This window comes from Austrofundulus limnaeus, unplaced genomic scaffold, assembly GCF_001266775.1.
Source record: "Austrofundulus limnaeus strain Quisiro unplaced genomic scaffold, Austrofundulus_limnaeus-1.0 Scaffold18, whole genome shotgun sequence".
NCBI classification, from domain to species: domain Eukaryota; kingdom Metazoa; phylum Chordata; class Actinopteri; order Cyprinodontiformes; family Rivulidae; genus Austrofundulus; species Austrofundulus limnaeus.
In genome coordinates this window covers 2478128-2501233 of record NW_013952420.1, presented here as the reverse complement: position 1 = coordinate 2501233, position 23106 = coordinate 2478128, and the positions used below count along the sequence as shown (strand labels likewise).

The 23106-nt window shown below is 39.8% G+C and overlaps 1 protein-coding gene and 1 long non-coding RNA gene across 5 annotated transcripts in view; one reads left to right on the top strand and one right to left on the bottom strand.

Annotated features, from left to right (window-relative positions):
• Positions 1-16338, bottom strand: part of LOC106514237 (RNA-binding motif, single-stranded-interacting protein 3) — a 199289-nt gene extending 182951 nt beyond the window's left edge. For 2 of the 4 annotated variants that reach the window (XM_014003400.1, XM_014003399.1), the window contains exon 1: positions 15011-16336. In XM_014003400.1, coding sequence (XP_013858854.1) covers positions 15011-15085 — 75 coding nt within the window. In that variant the 5' untranslated portion in view covers positions 15086-16336. Of the gene's footprint in view, positions 1-15010 lie in introns of all 4 variants that reach the window. The other 2 variants (XM_014003398.1, XM_014003397.1) reach the window with 2 other exon arrangements.
• Positions 16339-16352: 14 nt separating this feature from the next.
• On the top strand, positions 16353-18407 carry LOC106514239 (uncharacterized). The gene is made up of 3 exons (XR_001309873.1): positions 16353-16473; positions 18147-18303; positions 18383-18407. It is a non-coding gene; the product is annotated as an uncharacterized LOC106514239 (long non-coding RNA).
• Positions 18408-23106: the final 4699 nt, after the last annotated feature.

The window sequence follows — 23106 nt, the reverse complement described above, 5'->3', positions numbered from 1 at the left end:
TATATATATATATATATATACATACTTTCCTGGTTGCTCAGAATATGTGTTAGCTTTAAAAATTTCCCACTTAAATATTACTTTACTAATGCTGGCTATAACGATAATGTGAAGTGATTTTAGTACTTGTAGCCATTAATGACAATCTGATTCCTTACATCCGTAAATTTACATATGGTTGTGGAGCTATAATGTATTTTTCTTATATGATAAAAGACAACTTTATCTTTTCTTTGTGATAAAATAGTGTTGCGGAGATTATGAAATCATAAAATTATAGTAGCATGTAATGGCTAATATTTGATCATTGTTTCATGTCCTGTTAGTGCTAAACGGAAAAGATAAAACTGTACCGAATTGTGCCGTTAAACACACAGGTGACTCCTTTAACAAAAACACCAAAATATCACTCACAATGTTGTTGCAGAAAATAGACTGCTTGTAAGAATTTATTTATTTTTTCAATTGTTTCTTTGCAGAAAAAGTCAGTCTGTTTATTTAGCAATGACAGTTTTTCTTCTTCGTAGAAATCAAAAAGCAGTGTGCAGATGGAAAAGCACAAGAAGCTACAGAGATTTTTTTGTTTGCTTGTTTCTGAAAGAGTTAAAAATAAATTCCTACAGTTACTTCAAGGAACACACTTCTTGCCAGAGTTTAAACTGTATTTCTTATGTTGAAAACTGAAAAAGTTAAAGCTGTTTTGGTCATGCTTTGAAAAATAATGTCTCCTGTGAAATCACGTGATCTTATGCGGTCTGTTGGCACTCAGAGTTTGTTATAACTAACTCTCAGCTACTACCACATCAAATTTTAACTTAATATAAACTGACAAGAGTTTTAGCCATTTTTGTGTCTGCTAGGTTTGACTGGCATCTTGAATTCAATTGACTTTAAATGTTAATCTATAGTAAATCCACACCTGATGATAACTTTCTTAGAGTTTAATTAATATCCATTCTGAGTTAATATCCATTCTGAGTTTCATGAGTTATTTTGCTAAAAAACAGAGTTGCACAATGTACTTGGAGTATGTGTTGGGGATGATTTTGGGCTACTACCATAACAAAATTTTACTCAATGGTTGTAAAACTGATTGAGATATAGCCAATTATGTATTTTCTAATATCAGTTGGCTGTGGCAGCCATCTTGATGTAGAAATATGATGCTTTTAAATCCTTTTTTAACATTTAAATCATTCCATAGTGGTCTATATAAAGTGGAACTGCAAGGCTTTGGTCTGAATTGCTCCTTATTGTAATTCCACAAGCCCCTCCTTCACCCCTTTTCTGAGGTTTGTCTCAGATCCACCTGTTTAAAGATTGTCTCTCTAAATCTAAACAAGGCACTTCACACTCTGATTATGTCCCTTTAAATCAGGTCAACTTCAAAAATCTCTGACATTCTTTTTTTTTTTGTCTTGAATCAGGAAAAGACCCATTAAAGAAGACAAAGAGGAGAAAAGAAAGAGAGCTGATGGATACAAAGAAGCAACTTGATCGTATGAGGAGCAACATGTGGGGGGAAATCCCTCAGGCCGGTCTTTCAATTATCTCAGTGTTCCCTGGTGCAGGAATCATTCACCCACCAATGCAGAAACCCTAAAAACTCACTCTGTCCCTTTGCCAGCAGGGAGTTCAAACAATGAAGGAAAAATGAGAAACAGATAAAATCCCAGAGCCGAAAGTGATGATGTCATCCGAGAGTTATCACTCAGCCTGCATACAAATAACTTTGACTTATACCCTTTCATTCCGTTAAAATAAAACATGACTTTATTTCCAAGTAAAATCCAAACAAATTCACACAATAAGAAATCCACATAAAATATAGGTTTGCTTTAATCAAACTAAACACACAAAATGTAACTAATTGTAAGTAATGGATCACGGCATTGTGGGACAAATTAAAATTCACACTGTTTGGTTTTGTTTTCCAAAGAGCACTGACATGTACGTAGGTGTATTTAATTATATGTTATTAGTTGCTGATATGAAAGATCTTATTTATTTATTTTCTAAATTCAAATTTTGCACAAGTGGTTCAACAAAGGAACATAATGGTTTATCAGCTCTGGTGCACAAAAGGCTCCCACACAAACAACCTGTCAACAATCAATACAGTCTACAGAACCTTTTTTGTATTGTTTTTTTCTCCACAAACAAACAAAAATATGGTTGAGATTGATAGACAGCATTGAAGTTGGAGATATTTGGAGTTACAGTATAACACAGTAGTCAAACATCAGTAAGTGAACAAAATGGGTAACTGTGCGCTTTGCCTTTCTTTTAAGCTGAACAAGCAAACAGCTGTTATTTAGCTTCACCACTAATGAAAAGACACAAAACAGCAGTAAAAATCAGAGAAAACTGCAGCTGAGAGAACTTTGCTGTCACCTGACTGCAATGTGTTTTAAAGCTCATAGAGAGCACAACACTTGTTAAGACCATCAACATGTACTGCCTGAACCAAAAACAAAGGTCACCACCTGGATTTAACTTAGCAAATACATAAGTGCCTCCCACTGGATAATTATTGCATGGGTGATCATGTTTCTGCTGATAGGACGTTATTTAACCCTAAATTCAGTGAGTAGTTTCTTATTTGTTAGAAAACCATGTTGAAAAGCATCCTGTGACTGTGGAAAATATGTTAGTCTGTTTCAAAAGGGTCAAATTATTCATCCATCCATACATTATCTTTTACCATATTCTTCCTTACAGGGTCATGGGGGGTCACTGGTGCCCATAACACTCAGATACCACAATGAATCATATTAAAGTGGCCTAGATGTGGTTTGCCAAAGGTGGTCCATGCACGGGCTAGCAACACATGAACCGAACACCACACCTGGGCCAGTGGAGGCAGTCATTGATCTGGTGTTGTTGCAGTTGATCGGGTCAAAGTTTCAGAAACATTATGTTCAAAGAATGAGGTCAGCTGACTACCTGAATATACCGACTGGCCAGGTTATTCCATTAATGGATTTTCTTTTTCCTGATGACACAAGCATGTTCCAAGAAGGGTTGGGCAAAATCGTATTGTGCGTGATTATGCATCAAAAAAAATAAATTTGTCTGTTATCATTTGACACTTGGCGATTAATAGCCTATGATTATTGCTATCGGGTGGACTGACTGGGGAAATCCCTGGTCCGCTTCTCGTCTCCTCCCTTCTTTAATCCAAAAAATGGCTCAAGTACTTCATCGTCAAATTCTTTGAGAAGGTGTATCTTTCCCATTGGAGTGATTTAAATCAGCCACGTGACCTGTGACTCCAGGGGATTTATCATCATATTAAATGTCACAAGTGAATGTGATTATATATTTGGGCAATATCACCTAGTTCCAAGATGACAGTGCCAAAATTCATTGGGCTCAAATTGTCGAAGAGTGGTTCAGGAAGCACGAGACATCATTTTCTGCCATGACCTGAACCACATTAAGAATTGTTGGGATGTACTGGAGAAGACCGTACAGTAATCTGAACTTCCCTTCATCAATAAAAGACCTAGAGGATAAATTAAACCTCTGGACAGAAAACAAATGTAACACTACAGAAGCTAGTGGAAACAATGCCACAGTGAATGTGTGCCATAATTAAAGATAAAGGCAGTCCAACCAAATATTAGTAAATGACATTTTCTTTGACCAGGTAGTGTATATGTTATTTATGATGTTATGTTTAATACATTATGTGCTTTATGTTGCATTTAAATAAAAGCTAAATTCAGGTGTTCTCCAAACAAGAAAAATACAGCCGAAGTATCCATTTGTAGGATCACAACCTACACATTTGATTGTAAAAGGGTAACAGAAACACAGGACTGATGCAATAAATAACCTACAAACCACCTTTTCTTTTTTGAGTCTTGAGAAAATCAAAGGCAAACAGATTTGGCAACAGAAGAAGAAAAAAAAACAACATCCTGAGACTCATTTGAATTTATGTACTGTACTGCAGCAATTAAACTCTTGACCAGACAATGTGTCATTTGATAGATTGCTCCAACGCGTGCATAATATCAGACAAATGTCATGTAATCTTGTCCTCTCTGAATAAAACAGTGGGACTAATAACAGTGTTAAAAGTGATCTATGTCTGAAAGACAGAATGCCGTCATTGGTTTTGATTCATTACGCTTTCAATGTCAGGCTGAGTTCACCAAAAACCTGAATGGGTCACATACACACACACACACACACACACACACACACACACACACACACACACACACGCACACGCGCACGCACACGCACACACACACTTAACATACCCAATAACTAGAGGTTTGTGTCTTTGACGTTATTTTCTGATTTCACCAAGTGATTTTTCCGCACTTAAAGGAGACAGGGCAATGTTTTTACAAGTTGTCTTTAAGCCCTGAGATCTTAACAAAATATCTGCTGTCAACAGGATTACAGTATACCACCTCCCTTTTCAGCCTTTCTCTTAGTGATCTTTTCTGTGTGCACAGGATTTCAGGAGGGGTGTTTCTAAACACCCAAATCCTCTACATCCCCTTCTTCTGCAGGGAGTGAATCACACATTTCATTCAGAAACCTTTTGAAGCACATCATATAAAAGAGCTTACAAGACCAAGTCTAACAGCTCCTAATAGCCCACACAGTAAACTGAGCTCTGGCTAGCACCTGACTGGCAGATTTATTCCTAAATAGTTGCATTTCTCTCCTTCACGGTACAGTGATGGACAGTTTGTGGGCTCACTTTTGATAGTGATTGTTTATAATGGCATGCTTAAAACAAAGTTGACTATTTCTCATATTGCATATTGCTTCGTTTTGTGGTGCAGTCACTGATATAAGAAATTAAAATGTTAATTTATAAAACATACAACAAGAGTACATAAGTTTAAAATCTGATTTTGAAGGTACAGCGGACGCAGAATTAATTGATGATAGAAATGAGAGGAGTTGAAGTTGCAGATGTCAAAATGTGTGTTCTCTGAGCTACATGTGTTTACCTACTGTAAATCTGAATGGATTACAGACTGATTTTCGAATTTTGGCAGCTCCACAAAAAATGCCAAAAACTGGATTGATTTATTTTTATTTTTTGTTTGTTTGTTTGTTTGTTTGTTTGTTTGTTTGTTTGTTTGTTTGTTTGTTTGTTTGTTTGTTTGTTTGTTTGTTTGCTCTTAGTTTTAAGATTTTCAGAAAACCGACATACTCCGTTATAGTGGTACTAATTGTTCATACATTCTCTTGTTGGTAACCATTTTACAGAATATATTTATTTTTGGAACCAGCATCTGCACACAAAGAATGTGAGGCTTTATTTCATCCCTATTCTCCCACCTGCACAATTATTACTTTTAAAGCATGGTACAAGTGATTACAGCTAAATGTGCAAGAAAAATGAATATTTGAACATAAGGCAGGCAAAAACTATGTAATTCACTAACAGTCAAACAAGAAAAAAATCTGAAGTGTGTGTGTGATATTTTAAGTGCTTTTTTAATTTTTTACAACAATGTTTCATTCCTCTACATGTGTCAACTCAAGGCCTGTGGGCCAGATGTTGCCACAGAAATTAATGCAGCCTGTGAGAGCTTCAAACATCTATTAATATCTCAAATTGAGCGTATGCTGCTTTAAAGCCAACATTGACCATAAACTATGAATGCTGTTTAATTTACCTGTTGAATGACAGCATCCCACCACTAGGTAGAGGTGCACAGAGTTCAAAAGTAGCCAGCAGAATTGGCCATGTAAAAGCTCCATTTCACTGCATTTTTGCTGAAGTGGGATTTTCCAACTTAAAAGTCATAAATTTAAACTGGAATGTCCACCCAGTGGGATTCCCCTGTCATAAAGTGGGAGAGTTCAGAATCCGGGACTTAAAATTTGTACTGGAACCACTCGATAAGTTTGCTGGTCCCGTTCCAGCTTCAACTTCCTGGTTCCATCCAGTGGTCTACCTATTTAGTCTTTGCTTCAGACACTTTGCCTAGCTCCTATCAAGTAGAGCTGGGCGGTATGACACAAATTTTATATCACAGTTTTTTCAACAATTACACCGGTTTCGCGGTATTTGACAGTATTTTTTTCCTCACAGCTCAGCTAATAATGAAATGCACAAACTTTGCTTATTGACTTTTTTTCTGTTACTGTACCTCTGTACCACTGTTTCCCTCCTCTTGTACGGTTTTTCTACTTTGCCTGGTTGTAGACAGTAATCATACATTTAGGTCCGATCGTGAAGGTTTGAGAAAAAATCATTTTTAGGTCTATCACGTGTTAATAAAAGTTAAAAGGATGACTCACCTTGCACACCAGTCAACTCCGCTACACTTCAAAACTACTCCCCCCCTTTTCACAATAGAAGCACGCTAGAGTCTCCATGCAATGACATCTCCATTATAACGTAATGCGTTAAATCTAACCGTGCACGTCACTGAAGAGTTGTTTACTTTATACAACGATGGTGAAAACGGGATTTTTTTAACGTCGGTCAATATAAGCAGCTGAAACACCACCCGCCACCAGTTGGCTCCAGCATAACGTTAGCATGCTAATGCGCTTAGCGGTGCTGTGAGGCAACATGTCCCCCAGGAAACAGTTCACTGGCGGCCGCGATGAAACATTCTGCACATGTTCAGGCTATTTAAACCGGTATTCAGAAATTTCTTATCATAACAAAAATAAAAACCGGTTTTCGGTACAAAACGGTATACCGCCCAGCACTACTATCAAGCATTGAAAAAGTGATATTTTTGTATAAAGGATTTACACATTTTAACACTGTTTCTAAAACTGACACACACTGATGGTCAGAATGTTACAGGTTTAAAAACAGTGAGAACATTTTTATAGTCTTTTGTGTTTAAGTTACTGCTTACCAGACACAGGTTTAGTTTTAAATCGAACTTGCCAATATTCATGTGTATTAGCTGGAGTTAGAGTGTGTTGGCCATTAGGCGATATCAGATTGTTGTACATAATAAGAGGAAGTGTTGGTGACTGCTGGAGTCCTCAGTAATTTCCATAGTATAACTGTTTGAGGTTAAGGGCTTTGACAGGCGCTTTTAAGAGGCAGAGAATCCATTAGACAAGGGTCGCTACAAAGTGGCCAACTATTAAAAATGCAGCAGCACCATTATTCCCTGACCGAGCCTGCAAACTTCAGCCTCTCTCACTGCATCGCTCTTTATTTCCCTTCGGAACATTATCTCTCCTTTTTTTTCTCCCCCCGTCTCCCTTTTGAATTCTTTTTGCTAAAGCCATCTGTTCTCGTTTTGATACATCTCACTCTTCTCCCCTTTCAGAAACTCGTCTTTTCCTCTATCCATTTTACCCCATCTCCCAACAAATATATAGATATTAGCACAGGTTGTAATGTGCATGCGCTGACCTGAAGCTTTTCAACTCCTATTCAGCATAGCGAGACAATGATCAGCATCCGCTACTGTACTTGCACAAGAATAGAACAGCCCACAGAGAATAATAAATGGCATATATGGGTGGTTAGGAGAGTCCCTTTTAAACAGTAAAAGAGAGAGAGAGAAAAAAAACCTACAGGCAACAAGAACAGATGGTAGGAGAGAGGGGGGAAAAAGAGCCCAGAACTCAGTGGGTGCGAGGCAGGAGAGGGGCAGAGAAAAGGCAGGGTGAGTGTTGGGGTAGGGCATTAAAAGAAGACAACATAAGGCCATTCTCTTGTGCCTAAACTGCCACATGATGCCGCTCAGATCATAGTGGAGATCCAAACAGAAAAGCAGGGGTCTTTTAAACAACGTGCACATGCTAATACTGCCGGCTGTAAAAAAAAAAAAAACTGCAACTGATGCAGACAGGCAGATGTGTGAAGAGAAAGAGGGCATGAGCAGAATGCATGCTGGGCCATAAACCCTTTATCCTCTGTTTACTTTGCACACTTAACACACTCACACACACACACACACGATTCTGCTTGTGAGTGTATGTGTGCGAGATGTGCGCTGCATAATTCATAGTGACTCCTTCTGCTAAGGCGAAGCACTTTATGTCTGAAAAAGAGAGAAGGAACGCAGACTTGGAAGGAGTCGAGGAACGAAAGAGAGAGTTAAGATGAAACGGAAGATTAGACGACGAGTTAACCAATTTCTTCTCGCTGTCCTTGTGTTTACACGTTCAGATTTTCATCGTATGTGTCCCGCTTTGCCCCCCACCCCTCCACCACCCCGCTTCCGCCTTTATGTTAGCTCATCAGGGCCGAGCCAACCGCTGACCACATTTATCTGGTGCATAATAGAGAGTAATTGAATGTGAAAAGCTCATTTTTGAAAGGGACGCAATATTCTATTTAGATGTCCAGGCGTGTCCTCGTGTGTCATTACTTTGATATCGGCTGAACGCTGTTTCTCATTACCTTAATTAAAGCTCCTCGTGTGCCGCTGAGCATATTAGCACACTGATCTGCTGCAAACTAATGATCGGCTGGTTGATAATGCGACTTTCTCTCTCATCTTGCTCTTGGTGATTAGCATCAAAAGATCCGCATCCCCGAGCCAATCATCATCAGAGGCTAAAGAGATTCAAACACTCGAGCGGCTCTGCAACATTAGGAGGTGCGATGTGCATGCTAGTACAAATGGAAGTTGGCACATAGAGATAGAAAAATAGCACATGCGGTTGAAGCGCGCAGGGGCGGGATTGTCCAAGATCAGAGGTAAAAACAGAGATCAGACAAACTGAGAAGGGAAGTATTTAAAATAAGTACTTGTGATGTTTTGTTCTTAAAAAAGTGGGGAAACATGTTTTTGCCTGTGTCTGTGTTTGTTTGTTAGCATAATATCTTATGAACCATTGACTGTGTGCACTATGGCAGTTGTGATAATCAAAGTTAAACTGTCAGATCAAGCTTTATCCGAATCAACAAGTGGTAAAAGGAGTGATGAACGCATTTCTCAACCGTGAAAACGAGCTGTTTTTCAACAGAACTTTTTTTTATCACAAAGCAAATGAAAAATACTTGTCAGTTTCTTTGTGCATTTTTTTATTGTGTTGGAGAGTGAAAAAAAAATCAGCTGTGTTCCTTTAATTGAGTCACGTAACACATTGAACTACCTTTTAAAATGTTCTACTACTTTTTTCTCCTTTTAAAATATTAGATAAAACTGATCACGATAACCTTACTGGTAAATGATGTGCTGGACGGTCGAAGAAGCTTTAAAATACCTTCTGGTTTGACTTGCACTTCACATTTTTCATTCTACTTCATTTTATTGCACCTATTAGACCTAATTTTGGCAAAGTTGTTCTTTATTCACAGTTGTCTGACACATTTATTAGCACTATGAATGGATTTACTGGATTTCAAGGAAGAAAAATCCCCATCTTAAATTAAATGTATAGGAGAGCCAGGAGGCATTCTCCTTTTCAAAAGTCATAATAAATTCCACTTTTTGACTGCATAAAACCATAACAGTTTTTTTTTTTTTATTTTAGTGTTACTGCTTAAAAATATGCTGTGGTAAGACATTCCATCATAACCACAAAACAACACTTTAAAAAAATAAACTCAAAAAATGACAGGAACCGAGTCACAATGTTTTGTTCTGCACTTTCTTTGGCTCCAGAACAGTAATTCACAGTCTGCAATGTTTGTGAATATTGTTTTCACTCAATACGTACTTCTGATTGGGCCAAAAGAATCCCTCTTTCTGAAAGCGGCTCTCGAGGGAAAATCCTAAATACCTCTCGTACCCCTTGAACGCATTTCAACAAATCACACAGCAGCTTGTGAGCCTCAGCCCTCCTCTGATCCCCGCCTCCTACCCTCTTCTAAGTCATGATTAGAGTACATTAGCTCACATAAGAGGACATGCCGTTCCTTTCCGCTCCTCACTAATGTACACCGAACCTACAGCCCATTATGAAGGTCCGCAGAGCAAGAGCAAACTCTGTGTTTGACAGCTACCCTTTTCACACACACACTCTGTCATCTGGCTGGCTTATCGTTGTTAGTTTAAGCCAGTCGTTTCCTAACAGTGCTCGTGTGAAGGTATTCTGCACATAAAACCTCTGCTTTATTTGTTCAGAAGGTGAACCTCCCGCCCTCCGGAATTAAGTTTGGTCACACAAACAGAGCAGTGAGCAACAGCAGAGAGTGAAATGTGTTTAGTATTAAATCACGCTGGAGATACAAAAAAAAAAAAAAAACGTTAAATGCACCAAGTTTTGTCCTTCAACGGGTTTTGTCATCTGCTTCTGACTGCAAATTAAAAAAAAGCTTTGGCAACATCTGCACAGTAGTGATGGGTCCCACATAGCAAGATTTGTCTGGCCCAGTTCTGGCCCACACTGTGCACTAACACTTGGCCAGAAACCAGAAAGGATGGCAGCCCTTTGGTGGCCCACACAGTTTGCCAGAGGTGGTCCATGCATGGGCCAGCGCCACATAAACCAAAGCACAACTGGGCCGGTCGTGGCATGGCATCTTGAACAGTGCCATCATTGCCAGACCTGGCCCACATCCGGTTTGCAAACCACTTGTCATGCCAGCAGTGCCAGCTTGACCCCAGATCTGGCCCACACCTGTTTGCTATGTGTGGTCGATTTCAGACAATCCTGCTCTAAGAGCCAGCCTCTTGACATTGAATGATGGGAGCCGACTCCTGATTGTGAGCTTTCTTTTTTTTTGCCTTTTTTCTGTATGCCAGTCTTTGTGTTCTCTTTTTGATTTGCACATTTTAACATGTATTTTGTTGAGTTGTTTTGTTGTGTGGTTTCACAGTCGCAAATTCAAAAAAAATAATTTACTTTGAACTTTGTTGTGTAATTCAGATGGATCTTTGCTTTTAGTTGTATTTTATCATTTATTTTTGAAGCACTCTGTTCTTTGTTGAGTATATAAAAACATGTGAATAAACACAAAAAAGGAGAAGCAAGTGCTTCAAACTCACCAAACAAGGGTGTGCTCAACTGCCATGAGACGACTTATCATGACACAGCAAAAAAGAAGCAACAGCTTCCAAAACCAGGAGCACCAAGTCAGTGATAAACATTTGTCTTTAAGGAGGAATCAACAGCTTATGTTTCGACAGTACATCTTCTTCAGAACTGCTGAAACTTAAGCCATTAATTCCTCAATTACAACAAATGCTTACCCCAGTCTCTGGTGCTTCTGGTTTTGGAAGCTGTTGACTTTTTTGCTTTGCTATACAATAATTATATAATATGATGTATGTTTTTACACTAGTACTTATTCATTTTACAGATTTGGTAAGAATGTATTCAACAAAATATCGGAGTCACGTAGGAACCGAAAGAGCCGGCTCTTTTTTGTGAGTCGCTCCAAAAGAACAGGCACTCTGAAAAGAGCCGGAAGTTCCATCACTACCGCACACTTAAACATTCCAACATATTCTCCTGTTTGAAATCAAGAGAAATGCAGACAGATTGAACTATAGGCCACTGTCAATACGCACACAATTTAACTGAGCTGAGAGGCCTTAGATGCTAACACACACAGATAAGATTGTTCCTCTTGGACCTGGAGAACCTACACATCACCTCACACGACACACTCCTGCACTTTATCTTCGCAAAAGTGATCAAATAAATTCAGTCTCACACATGAATCGTCGCACAAAGTTGCTGCTTCATGTGCAGTCACGGCAAAGGAAACGACAGGCAGATGCCAACTTTTATTTGCCCGTGAATGCATTTGCAAACACACACACACACACACACACATGGCTGAGAGCATAGACTCTGTGCTGGAAGGATCCAATTTGATTTGACCTTGACGGCAGAGAGAGGGCTGGTGGGATGATGGGGGATTGAGGGATGGATGGAGTGTAAGAAATGAAGTGATGGTCTGGGCCAGATGCCTGTTGCAGATACTTGAGATAAATTAGATGACCTTGAACTGATGGAGATAAATCACAGAACAAGAGAGCGCTGCAAGATGGAGACATCTGTACACATAAAACTGGGGGTGACAGACACACATCACACACCAAAGGTAGTCCAACCTGCACACATGTGCACCTGGTGTCACATTTTACAGCCATTTACAAGTTCATTTAAAATGAACGAATACATAAAAAAATCCATTTTAAGTTGATTACAAATCTGACTCATCTGGAGCATATCCCTTAAAACTTTCAACACCTCTCAAGTGTGAATATGAATAACCCTGACTCAGCAAATGAACTGATGATGCCTCATATACAAAATGCAAATGTGATTGACTGTATCCTGCGATTAATACTGAATATGTATAAAGCTCAAATGCTGCTACATTATATGTGTATAAAGCAGTGAATGGAATCCATGTTAAACAGAATTAGTGCTGTTTTATTTAAAAACTGTGAGGATAAAAGCACCAACATCACAATCCTCCTATTTATTTTTTGTATTGGAATAAATTCCATAATATAATGATATAATATGGCTAATTATAGGATTTTATTAGTCTTCATTGTTGCAGCAGTTGCCCTAAGCTGACAGTCTGTGTCATTGAGGAATGCAATGTAAGGAAACAGTTGACAAGAGGTGGGGATATCTGCTAAAATAAACTATAATTATTCAGAATTTGAAAGTGTGTTCTGAAGATACAAATGCTACTTTAAAAAAATCCTATTTGGAGAGGACTGTGTATGCCTTTTCGCTTTGGACCTTCAATTAATTTCAGTAAAAAATGTGAGCAGAGCTAATGTAGAATTTTCAGGTCTTTTGAAATCCCACTGCCAGTGGTGGGCACAGCTAACCAAAAAGTTAGCTTTAACTTATATTCAACTACATAAAAATATGGCTTTGCTAACAATAAACAAGTAAAAATTAGCTGAAGCTAACACTAATAGCAAATCACAAAGATAACTGTCACTCAGACTGTGTCACATTGTCTCCTATAACCTGAAGGCTGGTGGGACTGACACAAACCTGTAGACGTTTGTTTGTTAGTTAGCTGTTAGCGGACCTAAACTTTTGCAAAACATAATTTAGCAGAAGCTGACTGGTCCGCTAACGGTTTTCAAAGTTAGTGAAAAATGCTAATCTGCTAAAAGAAAAATTTGTCCCGCTATTAGCTGATTAGCGGAACCACTTCCAACTGCATTTATAATCTTATAACAGGATGACTGTTTCAAAGCCACATAAGAAAAGAAAAAAACAACAAAGAAGCTTCACTACCTGTGTGTTTCTGCTTAAACTAATAGTATCCCTACCTCTTTAAGTCTGTTGTTCTGAGATGGGTCACGGTTCAACGTATTTTTAACAGTTGAGCAATAATTTCCCTACCTTCTCTTCCCACATCGTCCACTCAATAGCTTGATCTCTCTGTTCTCACAGCATCCGACTCCTACACTGTCTTTCTTTTCATCTCTCCTGCTCACTGACACATGCACTTTGACTAAATATTCCAGCAAAACCACCACATCCTCACATTTACTACCATACACGAAGGGACAAAAAAAATCTGATGAATCACAGCAGACAAAGGCAATGGCGGTTGATATGATGCAGGAGCAATCGATCAGCCCTTCGTAATCCATTTTCTGCTTCTTGGTGGTGGGAGAATCAGAGTGTGTCAGTGTGTGAGGCATTTGTGAAATAAATTCATCAAGCCGTGTACGCATTCTGTGCGTGAGGTAAAGAATTGTGATAAATCTGGAAAAGAAAGACGAGCTTGGTTTTATGCATTCTGTGTAAGCTGAGTGGAATATAAGATTCCATCAGTCATTTCTGAAGCATCATAAACGCGCTGGGGATGGCCCACAAAGGGAAGGGCGCTGATGGCGCTGATGGCATGGAAAAGGGATAGTGTGTGTGGGGGGAGGGGGTTGTGGCTGAGACTGAGGGATATGTGGGCCCCCTGCCCTGAACTTGAACTTCTAACTGGTGGGAGTTGGTGGGGTCAGAGAGGGAAGGACAGGGTCAAACACTCAGAAGAATGAAAAAGGGGGGAGAAACAGCTGAGTGACATCAATATCTCCCTTGAAGACACACAGAACACAGGAGACATTGTTACGTTACGCAAGCACTTCAATCATTTTTTTTTCTTTTCCACAACCTAAACTGGTGAATTTTGGAGACATTGAATAGTTAAGTTGGAAACTTACCAGGAATATAGGTGTCACTGAAAGAATGTCAATTGATACGTTTCCAAGGAAGCATGAATAATATATCAAGCTGTAGTTTGCTATAATAGCACCCATCAACTTTAAGTTTTAAGCTTCATATCGTTGTTTTGTTGTTGTTGTGGTTGTTTTTTCTCTCCAGTGGAGCACATCTTTTATGAAATACATCATTGGACAATACTTTATTTTGTCATAACAAATTTTGAGGTCATTCATCTTCAGATCTCTCTCAACTTTAAATCTTTCCTGGTCCCTTTTTATACGTTTGATATCAAACACAACTAAAAAAAAGAGTAAAAAAAAGTGTCACCAAAAGCACAGAAGAAAAGCTGCCAAGAGACCCTTGATGCCCAAGCAGGAAGTGAGACTACAGGCGAAAATGTGTTTCAGGAGCAGCAACACGTCACAAACTAACAGTGATGACATCATCTCTCTGCAAGTGGTCACTGCTGGTTGTATTTTTTGTTGTTAATTTTAACAAATGCTAGCCCCCAGTGTTTTTTCCTTTTAAACTCTCAGCCACCCTTTTTAGGGTCGCCTCCATCTATTCCTCGCATCCTCTGCTGCCACATCAACCATCTGCATCTCCTCCCTCGCTACGTTCATGAACATTTTCTTCCTTTGTCTTTTTCTTCCTCCTTTCCTTTCCACCTCTCCAGACTCTCTTCCACCTGCTTTCTCTTCTCACTGCAGATCAGTAATATCTGCAACCCGTCACAGTCCACGCATGGACTCCTGCCTGACCTCATCTGCCAACTTGTCCTTCACCACTGTAAAGAAGGAGCTCGGAGCTGAGGATCACATAAAACAAACTGGAGAAGTGAATGAAACGTAGCACGAGTTAAGCCATTTGGAATGAAACAAGACATGCTGAACACTTTTCAAGCAGAGTAGGTAAAACTGGTCAACCCTGCAGCTCATCCTACCTTCGTCTGGAGATAGTGGGGGTAGTAGTAGGTGTAGTGGGGGTACATTGGCTGTTGCTCCAAACGTTTTCCCATGTAGCTAGAATCCAACTGAATGTCCTGGAGGCTGGAGATAGAAGCTCGCAGGTGGGGTGCAATCCCTTCCAGCTGCTGGCCTGAATCCTTCAGGGAAGAGGGGGGAGTCGTTTCCAAGAGATGCAGAAAGAACACTCTCCTCTTGGCTGCTGCAAGTGTTGAGTGGACAGGAGAGAAGAGGGATGGACTGTGGGACAGAGAGCACGTAGGTATCGGTCTGTCTGCTGGTCTTGCAAGGGGATGGCACTAAACCTGTCCTCCTCCAGCAAGTCTGGAAAAATGATGCCAGAGCAGCAGAAGAGAGATGTTGGGAAGAGGGAGGTGAAAGGTGAGAAGGATAAAATACGGAAAGATTCAGGAAACAATAAAAGCGGGGCTGACAGTGGGGGGGGGGAAGGAGAGGGTTGCGTGTCGCTTCCTATCTCTTTTACACTCTTCAGTCTAGAATTTAGACTTCTTCTCTGTTGCCCTTAACATGCCCCTCAGTTTGCTTTTCAACGTCTCTCTCTCTCTCTTTTTTTTCACCTCTTCCTGTTTCACAGTCCGTCTTGGTCCACTCTTAAACCAGACACCGATCCCAGTGGAAGCCCAGCTGGATCCTGAAGAACACACGCTGTCCTCTGCTCTATTCTCCAAAGACAGTGAAATCAGCGATGAACTCACACATGGATGTGGAGCTGGAGAGAGAGGGAGAACAGCAGGAGGAGGAAAGAGGGTGGTCTGGAGCTTAAGCTGTGCCTGCTTTTTTTTTTGTCCTCCCCTCTCTTACTCCCTCCCTCTTTTGTTAAGCTCCGGGGATAGATAGGTAGATATTGCCGGAGCCTGGCCGTAAAGGATGAGCAAAAAAGGGAACAGTGGGGAGAAAAAAAAGCCCTGGTTAAAAACTCCTCTTGCCGAGGAAGAAGGAGCAGATAGCCTTATCCAGACGTCCACTCAGAACGAGGAAAATCCCTCCTGATCCACAAGGTGCCCCTCCAACTCTGTTCTCTTTTCTTGCCTTCCCCTTGGCATTCCCTCGCTTTCTTCTCAAGCTCTCTCTCCCTGACGGCTCGCTTCCCACTGAGGCTGGCAGCCGTCACTGAGTGTGTGTGTGTGTGAGCGAGAGAGAGAGTGTAGTGATGGTGGTGGTGTGTGTGTGTGTGACTGTAACTGAGAAGGGGAGTGTGTTTGTGTGGCTGTCGGCGTCAGCTCCACTCTGCGAGCTCAGGCATCGAGGGGCTCGGCTTCGGCGCGGCTACGCTCCTCCCTCGCTCTCCTCTACGCCTCTCTCCTTCCTCTCTGTTGTGTCTCTCCCTCTCTGTTTATCGTGGCACTGTGTGCCAGTGGGAGCGGGCAGTCCTGCCCCGATCGCAACACAAACAAGACGAAGACAGACAGACAAATGAAGGGTAGGAGTTGTGCAACATTACGAGTAGAGGATGCTAAGAGTATAAATTGGGGGAAAAGAGAGATCCACCCCCCTACTGGCACTCTATAGGTGCAGCAATGCTTTAATGCTCTTAATTCCTCATGCTATATCCATTTTGATTTCAGCACTGTACACATGTATAATTAAATCCGAACATGCGGGCTGACACGACCCATCAAAATACTCACAATGGTCCAGTCACATGTGGAGGGTGAACACAGTTAAGTGGCTGCGTGGCACAGTGACCCACTGACACAGTGCTGCCTGTTATATGATGTAACCAGGTTTAAGTAGTGCTCTTACATAAGCACAGTGAGCCATGCATGAAAAGTCTGCTCTGCCCTCTGACTACAGCTGTGTATGTGTGCGGGGTGTGTGTGTGTGTGTGTGTGAGTGTGTGAGTGTGAGTAAAAAAAGACAAGACCGAGCAGGCTCTACAAGTGCACTGTAGTGAGAAGGAGAGGGCATGAAAACAGAATAGGGGTCTCATGTCTTGTGATCTGTTACACTCGTCTAAACATGTCCCTGTGTCAGAAACACATCACTGTCTTTCTACCTTTAAGTGCTTGTCTGTGAGTTTGTTTTGTTTGTGGTTTTTTTTTCTTCGCCAGACAAAATGACATTCCATTTGTCAGAAGAATCGGACTAAAAAGGTTGACTGTCTAGTGAAATCGCACACACAAGAAATTTTCTTCATCTGTAGTTCAAAGTTACATCAGTAGAACGCAAAACTAAAATATTATAGAAATGACATTGAAATTCCTTAGACAAATGCATATCACCTGACTCAGATTATTTAATGTGACGAAATAACAAAATTATAGTTGTTTTGGTCAAACTTAAAAATAATGTTGTTTCCAATTACGTGCAATTAGAGTACACATTGTGTTGTAAGCAACCCTCAGCTACTACTGTATCAAATTTTTAGTCAATACTTGTTAAAATTACTGATGTATATACACTTTTTGGGTTGGCTAATGCCAATTAGTCATATAGTGGCCATCTTAAATGTAACTGACTGCAATAAAAATAGAGTGAGAAGCTCGGTCATCCGGGAGGGACTCAGAGTAGAGCCGCTGCTCCTCCACGTCGAGAGGAGCCAGTTGAGGTGGCTCAGGCATCTGGTAAGGATGCCTCCTGGACGCCTCCCTGGTGAGGTATTCCGGGCACGTCCCACCGGGAGGAGGCCCCGAGGAAGACCCAGGACACGCTGGAGGGACTATGTCTCTCGGCTGGCCTGGGAACGCCTTGGAGTTCCCCCGGAGGAGCTGGAAGAAGTGGCTGGGGAGAGGGAGGTCTGGGCCTCCCTTCTGAAGCTGCTGCCCCCGCGACCCGACCCCGGATAGGCGGAAGAAAATGGATGGATGGATGGACTGCAATAAACTCAGTTGTGGATGCTTATTTGTTCATCACTTTCTGTTGGGTTTCAGTCTGCTCTATTCCTCTAAATCCTTGTTGCAGATTCTGAGTGGCAGGAGCCAAGTCCTTCTTAACTGATCCTGATTCTGGCTGATGAGCTCCTGGGTACTTAAGGACCTGGAGCTCAGTTTGTCTCTGCTGGAATATTAGGATACCAACTGGTAGAAATTGACAAGTCCCCTTTCCCTTTTCTTGTGAAAGTTCACAAACCTGTAATTTCCTGTGACCTTTCAGTCCTGGCTCCTTGTGGAACCCTCTCCAGGAGCCGTCAGCCTCCTTACAACCTGCTGCAAAAGGGAAGATTGGGATCAGTCTGTGTTATTGTCCTGTCACTCTCCAATGACTCAGCGTACATCTGCACCTGCCACTGCCACCTTGGATCCAAATAAATGTGAGTAAACTCTGCCAGACAAGATCACCAACTAACTCTCTATTAATAAGATACTCACCTTTTCTCTGTTTCCTTCCAGATCCTCCCTGAACCCAAACCTGAGAACTGTAAATAAAATCACTTACCTTTAACTCTGTCTGGAGTTAATCCTAGTCAATCTGAACTTTTTTGGGCTTTAAGCACCTAATTTTCTAATTTATGATACTTACTGAAAGTTTCATGAATACATTTTTGGGATAATTTGCTAACAAATAAAATAAGACAGCTCCAAGACTTATTGTTAAAGTTTTGAGTTCAGATCTTGTGTGATGAGTAGCACTTTGAGTAAATGTGAGTAACCTTCAGCTACAACCACATGACACGAAACCCTGGCACAATGGCTGTGTCTCAGCCCACGTAGATCACAGCCCACATTGGCTACACCCTACGTGGGCTATAGGACATCAGAATAGGCTGCAAAAACAGTGGCAAATTAGACTGTCTGGATGACGTATGTTTGCGTGACAGGAATGTGCTACCTTGTTAACATGGTCTTCTATTTTATGCCTTCAGCTGTCTAAAAAAATATTAATAACTTGGGTTTAGCTCCAGTATCAATGCTTGTAATTACAGTTGATTTAGCATCTCATTGCAGCAGAAATTTAATCAGCTACGTTGCTAAACTTACATTTAAAATCAAATTATTCAATCCGTGATAATTTTCCAAACTTCGCCGTAATAAAAAACTAAACTCAGACAAATAAAAAAAGAAGACGAATCCTCTGCTCTCTTTGTTTTTCGCTTTAGTTTGCGGACAGCTCAATGAATCCAACGTTTTCTGGGTTTTGTCTGCCGCATTTGTCGGCCACATGTGAGTAGGTGCCTATACAAATTGGGACAGCCAACGGCACCTGGTAGTGACATAAGCAGCCGACAAATGTGCCGTAGGTCGGCTGCAACCTCTGAATGGAGACACAGCCAGTGTCTGTTCAGTTGACGTACTTGTAGCCATTTGTTTTCTAAGTTTAGTCGTCTGTGATGGCAGATTGATCTGGCTTGGTTTCTAAACTTAATCGGTTGTAGAGGTACATCTAATGGTTATTTTCAGAGTGTTTGAATTCACAAGATATTTTGCAGACAAAATTATCTTGCATCCAGTTTAAGCCAAAAATTTTCACAAAAATCTTGAGCAGTCTGTTAGTGTTCCAAATGGGTGCTATTGGAGACCAAAATTACCTGCTAAACCAGGTGAAAATGCAACCAGGTTTTGCTCAATAACTGAATCACGACTATTACTGTGGGATTAAGTCAGTTGTCTGTGGCAGTCATCTTGAATCAAGTTTACTCTAAAAGTAAATCAATTATGTTATTCCGTTTTCTGGAAGTTTCATTCAAGTTCAGTGGATGCATTGGATACAGACACTAACAGGGATCTCAGATTAGAGAGTTTACTGTACCACTATACGTGAGCTAAAAAAGTTGAAGTGCTCTGCTTGTCTACACAGACAGCAGCTACAGTTTTACTTTTATTGATGATAAATGTGTTGAAAATATTAATTTTTGTTTTGTCTAGACCCTCCACTGTTTTGTGCTGATTGTGAAACCGCTATGATGTTGCTTGGTTTAAGCTGCTCTGAACAAACACAACAGGCAATACTGAGTAATGCGCAATACATTGATACACAATACATTCAGTTTAGTGTTCAACACGCATACATATCTGACGTACTGGTAATTATTGTACAGTAATTGCAAATAACGTGATGTCTTAATTAAGACATCTCAAATGTTCTCAAATATTTTTAATGAAGAATGACTCTGTTTGTTTGAATGCTCACTTGAGTTACATTAAAACACATCTATTTGAGACAAAGATAGAAAAAAGATGCTCAGAAAATACTACCCATATCGTTTGCATAAATGTAAAGTAAATAAATGTAGCTTTGGATTTGACAAATGGGTACGCGTGGTAACTATAATCCTTACGACAGCAGTGTGTTTTGACCTAATGAGATTTTAGTTGATCGAAATGATTTTTTTTTTTTGCTTCGTCTTCTTTACACACTGAAGTGTGAAGCAGCTCTGGCTCAGATCCTGTAACATAACATCATTATAACATCGTACCTAGAGGCAAGCCCAGACTAAGCTCCATAATTCACTGAGTTTCTTTTTCATTTGAAATGTCTTATTAACAATTTGACAGATTGAGTTATTTTACTCCTCTTCTTGCAAAATGTATGCTTTTTATGTACTAACTACTTTTATTTCACTTAACATGGGAGTTTTGCGTTTCTGTTGCATATAAAAGAAACTAATACAAACTACTTGGGGTAACTTTAAAAACAGACTTTCTGCTGTGTTTGCACCTTTTGTTTACACAAAATTGGGGTCATCCCTATGTTCCCTAGTATGTATTTTGTCCTAGGGTTTATAACTGAAATCATGAATGGTGCTTGGCTTCACATTAAAATGTATTTTGAAACAAATGAAAAACATACAGAATTGCAGTGCAGGCACTGTACCAGGGCACATAGGGATGACCCTTTTCTCTGTACAATACCTATTCTTTAATTCATTCATTCATTCATTCATTCATTCATTCTTCCATTCATTCATTTTTTAAACTACATTTGAAAGGGAAGTCAATTATCTTTCATGATTTCCATTATCAACCTTAGGACAACATAGGTCATAGATAGGACAATAGAGAAACATAGGTATGGACCCCTGAAAATTTGGTGAGGAAAACAAAAATGTTTAAACACACTGTCCAAAATAAAGATTTTATCAGTCTTAGTTTGGATTTGAAAAAAAAAGACAACAATAAATTTCCTTCATTCATGCTCACTATCATTTTGTGCTCTAGAACTAATATCATCTGCCTTGCTGTCCTGTTGCTGTCAAACTTGAAATTGTGTTGAAATTGTCATTAAAGGGGACATATATTGAAAAATCCACTTTTTTAGCTTTAAATGCATTTTGTTGTGTACTCTCTAAGAATGAAGAAAATCTGAAGTTGGTCTGTTGGTGCTGCATATATATCACAAACAAAGCTATATTCTTTAGGTTATCAATAATGTGGATGGTCTCGCCCCCTTGTAGCATGAAATGCTTATTTCAATGTTTTTTTTTTTTTTGTCAAAATGTTTGACTGGAAAAACAAATGCTAACAAAAAACTCCCAAAGTAGTACAAACAGAACCACCTGAGCATTATGGTGGCCCTCAAAGGGCCATTTGTAATTAACTTTGTTTTATGTTTAACTTTGACTAAATATGTCACGTTCCTTGCCTCCTTGCCACGGTTGAGCACAACTAACACAAAACCATTGAGCTCTACGTGGTATTTTCTGCATGGAAACTGTGTTTTCTCACATCTTCTTATAAACACTGAAAAGTACTACATGTACGATTGTCTAAATGTGAAATAAATAACACAGAAATACTAATTAAAGTAAGACAAGTTGACTCATTGATGAGACGTGGTAAGTAGATTACGTCTTAAATTCTGAACTCTCCAACTTTCCTATAAGGACTTCCCACTGGAGAGGTGTTCCAGTTCAAACTTACAATTAGTATAACTGGGATGCAGCAAAAAATAAATAAATCAATAAATAAATAAATAAATAAATAAATAAATAAATAAAAAGACAGCAAAAATGCAGTGAAAATCAAATTATTACTTGGCAAATTTTGCAGGTAAAATAATCAACACGCATTATGGAAGACATAGTTTTTGGTCAATGCTGGCTTTACGCTGTGGAAAGTTGTCCCAATTCCCCATGTGGCCCACAAAACCCCCAAAACAAAGGCTGCATCTGATCTTCCCGGCCGAGGATGTACCAGGATTAATTGAGCCATCAGTAAACTAAACAGGAAAACAAATATGGTACATAAATAAAAGTGCAACACAACATTGATGAGATGTAAAGGGTAACAAAAAATGTTTGCATGGATCACTGCGAATTGTTTTAGAATGGAGTTGCTTAAGATCAGAGCAATCAACTTTGGTGCCTTTTAACTCACTATTGGCTCGTCCCTAACAAATCTCTGCAGACAGCAGTTTATTGATTTAGTAATACGCCCCTCAGTTAAAACTGAACATGACAAACCTCCAACAATACGTGACTAAGTCAACAACTGTGCACAGCTGTAGCAGTCAGACTGAAGTCATCATCTGATAAGTATTCAAGATAAGCATAAATACATAACATCAAGTATGACCTTATGCTAGAGGTGATGCCGGTTCCTGCATCAGAACACACTCTCATCAAATGAAAAGCTGCCTTAGATTACAGAGCAGCTGCAGTACAGAAACACCACCTGCAGTTAAAAGAATGTGAACAGAGAAATGATGCATGCTCACTGCTCCTCCAGGCTGCATTTAAACACAGATCTGGCTGCTCTGAGCTAAAACGCTTACATGCACACTAAGACTACTATTAACATGCTGTCATTTAACCGGTATAATCAATGCTGTGTTAACCATCTTAGTTTATTTTTTTTGGCATGCACTCATTTAGTAATTAACACTGAACACCAACGACAGCTGTTAAAAATGCTGCAAGGAATATCAGTAGTTTTGTCACACTTGGTACTGCCATCCCCAGTTATACACACCCCTACTGAGAAGTAGGCTGGAACATTAAAGTATGGCAACCAGAACCAAAAGAAAAAAATATATAAAAAAACAGGAAAATAATTATAAAAGGGACTTAGAAAGAATGATCAGATTGAGCCATAATCGGGTTTACATGCAGCACAGGAATGTGTATGTAAATTATTTCATTAGTAAGGAGCGGACACATCTTAAAGAGGACTCAAGT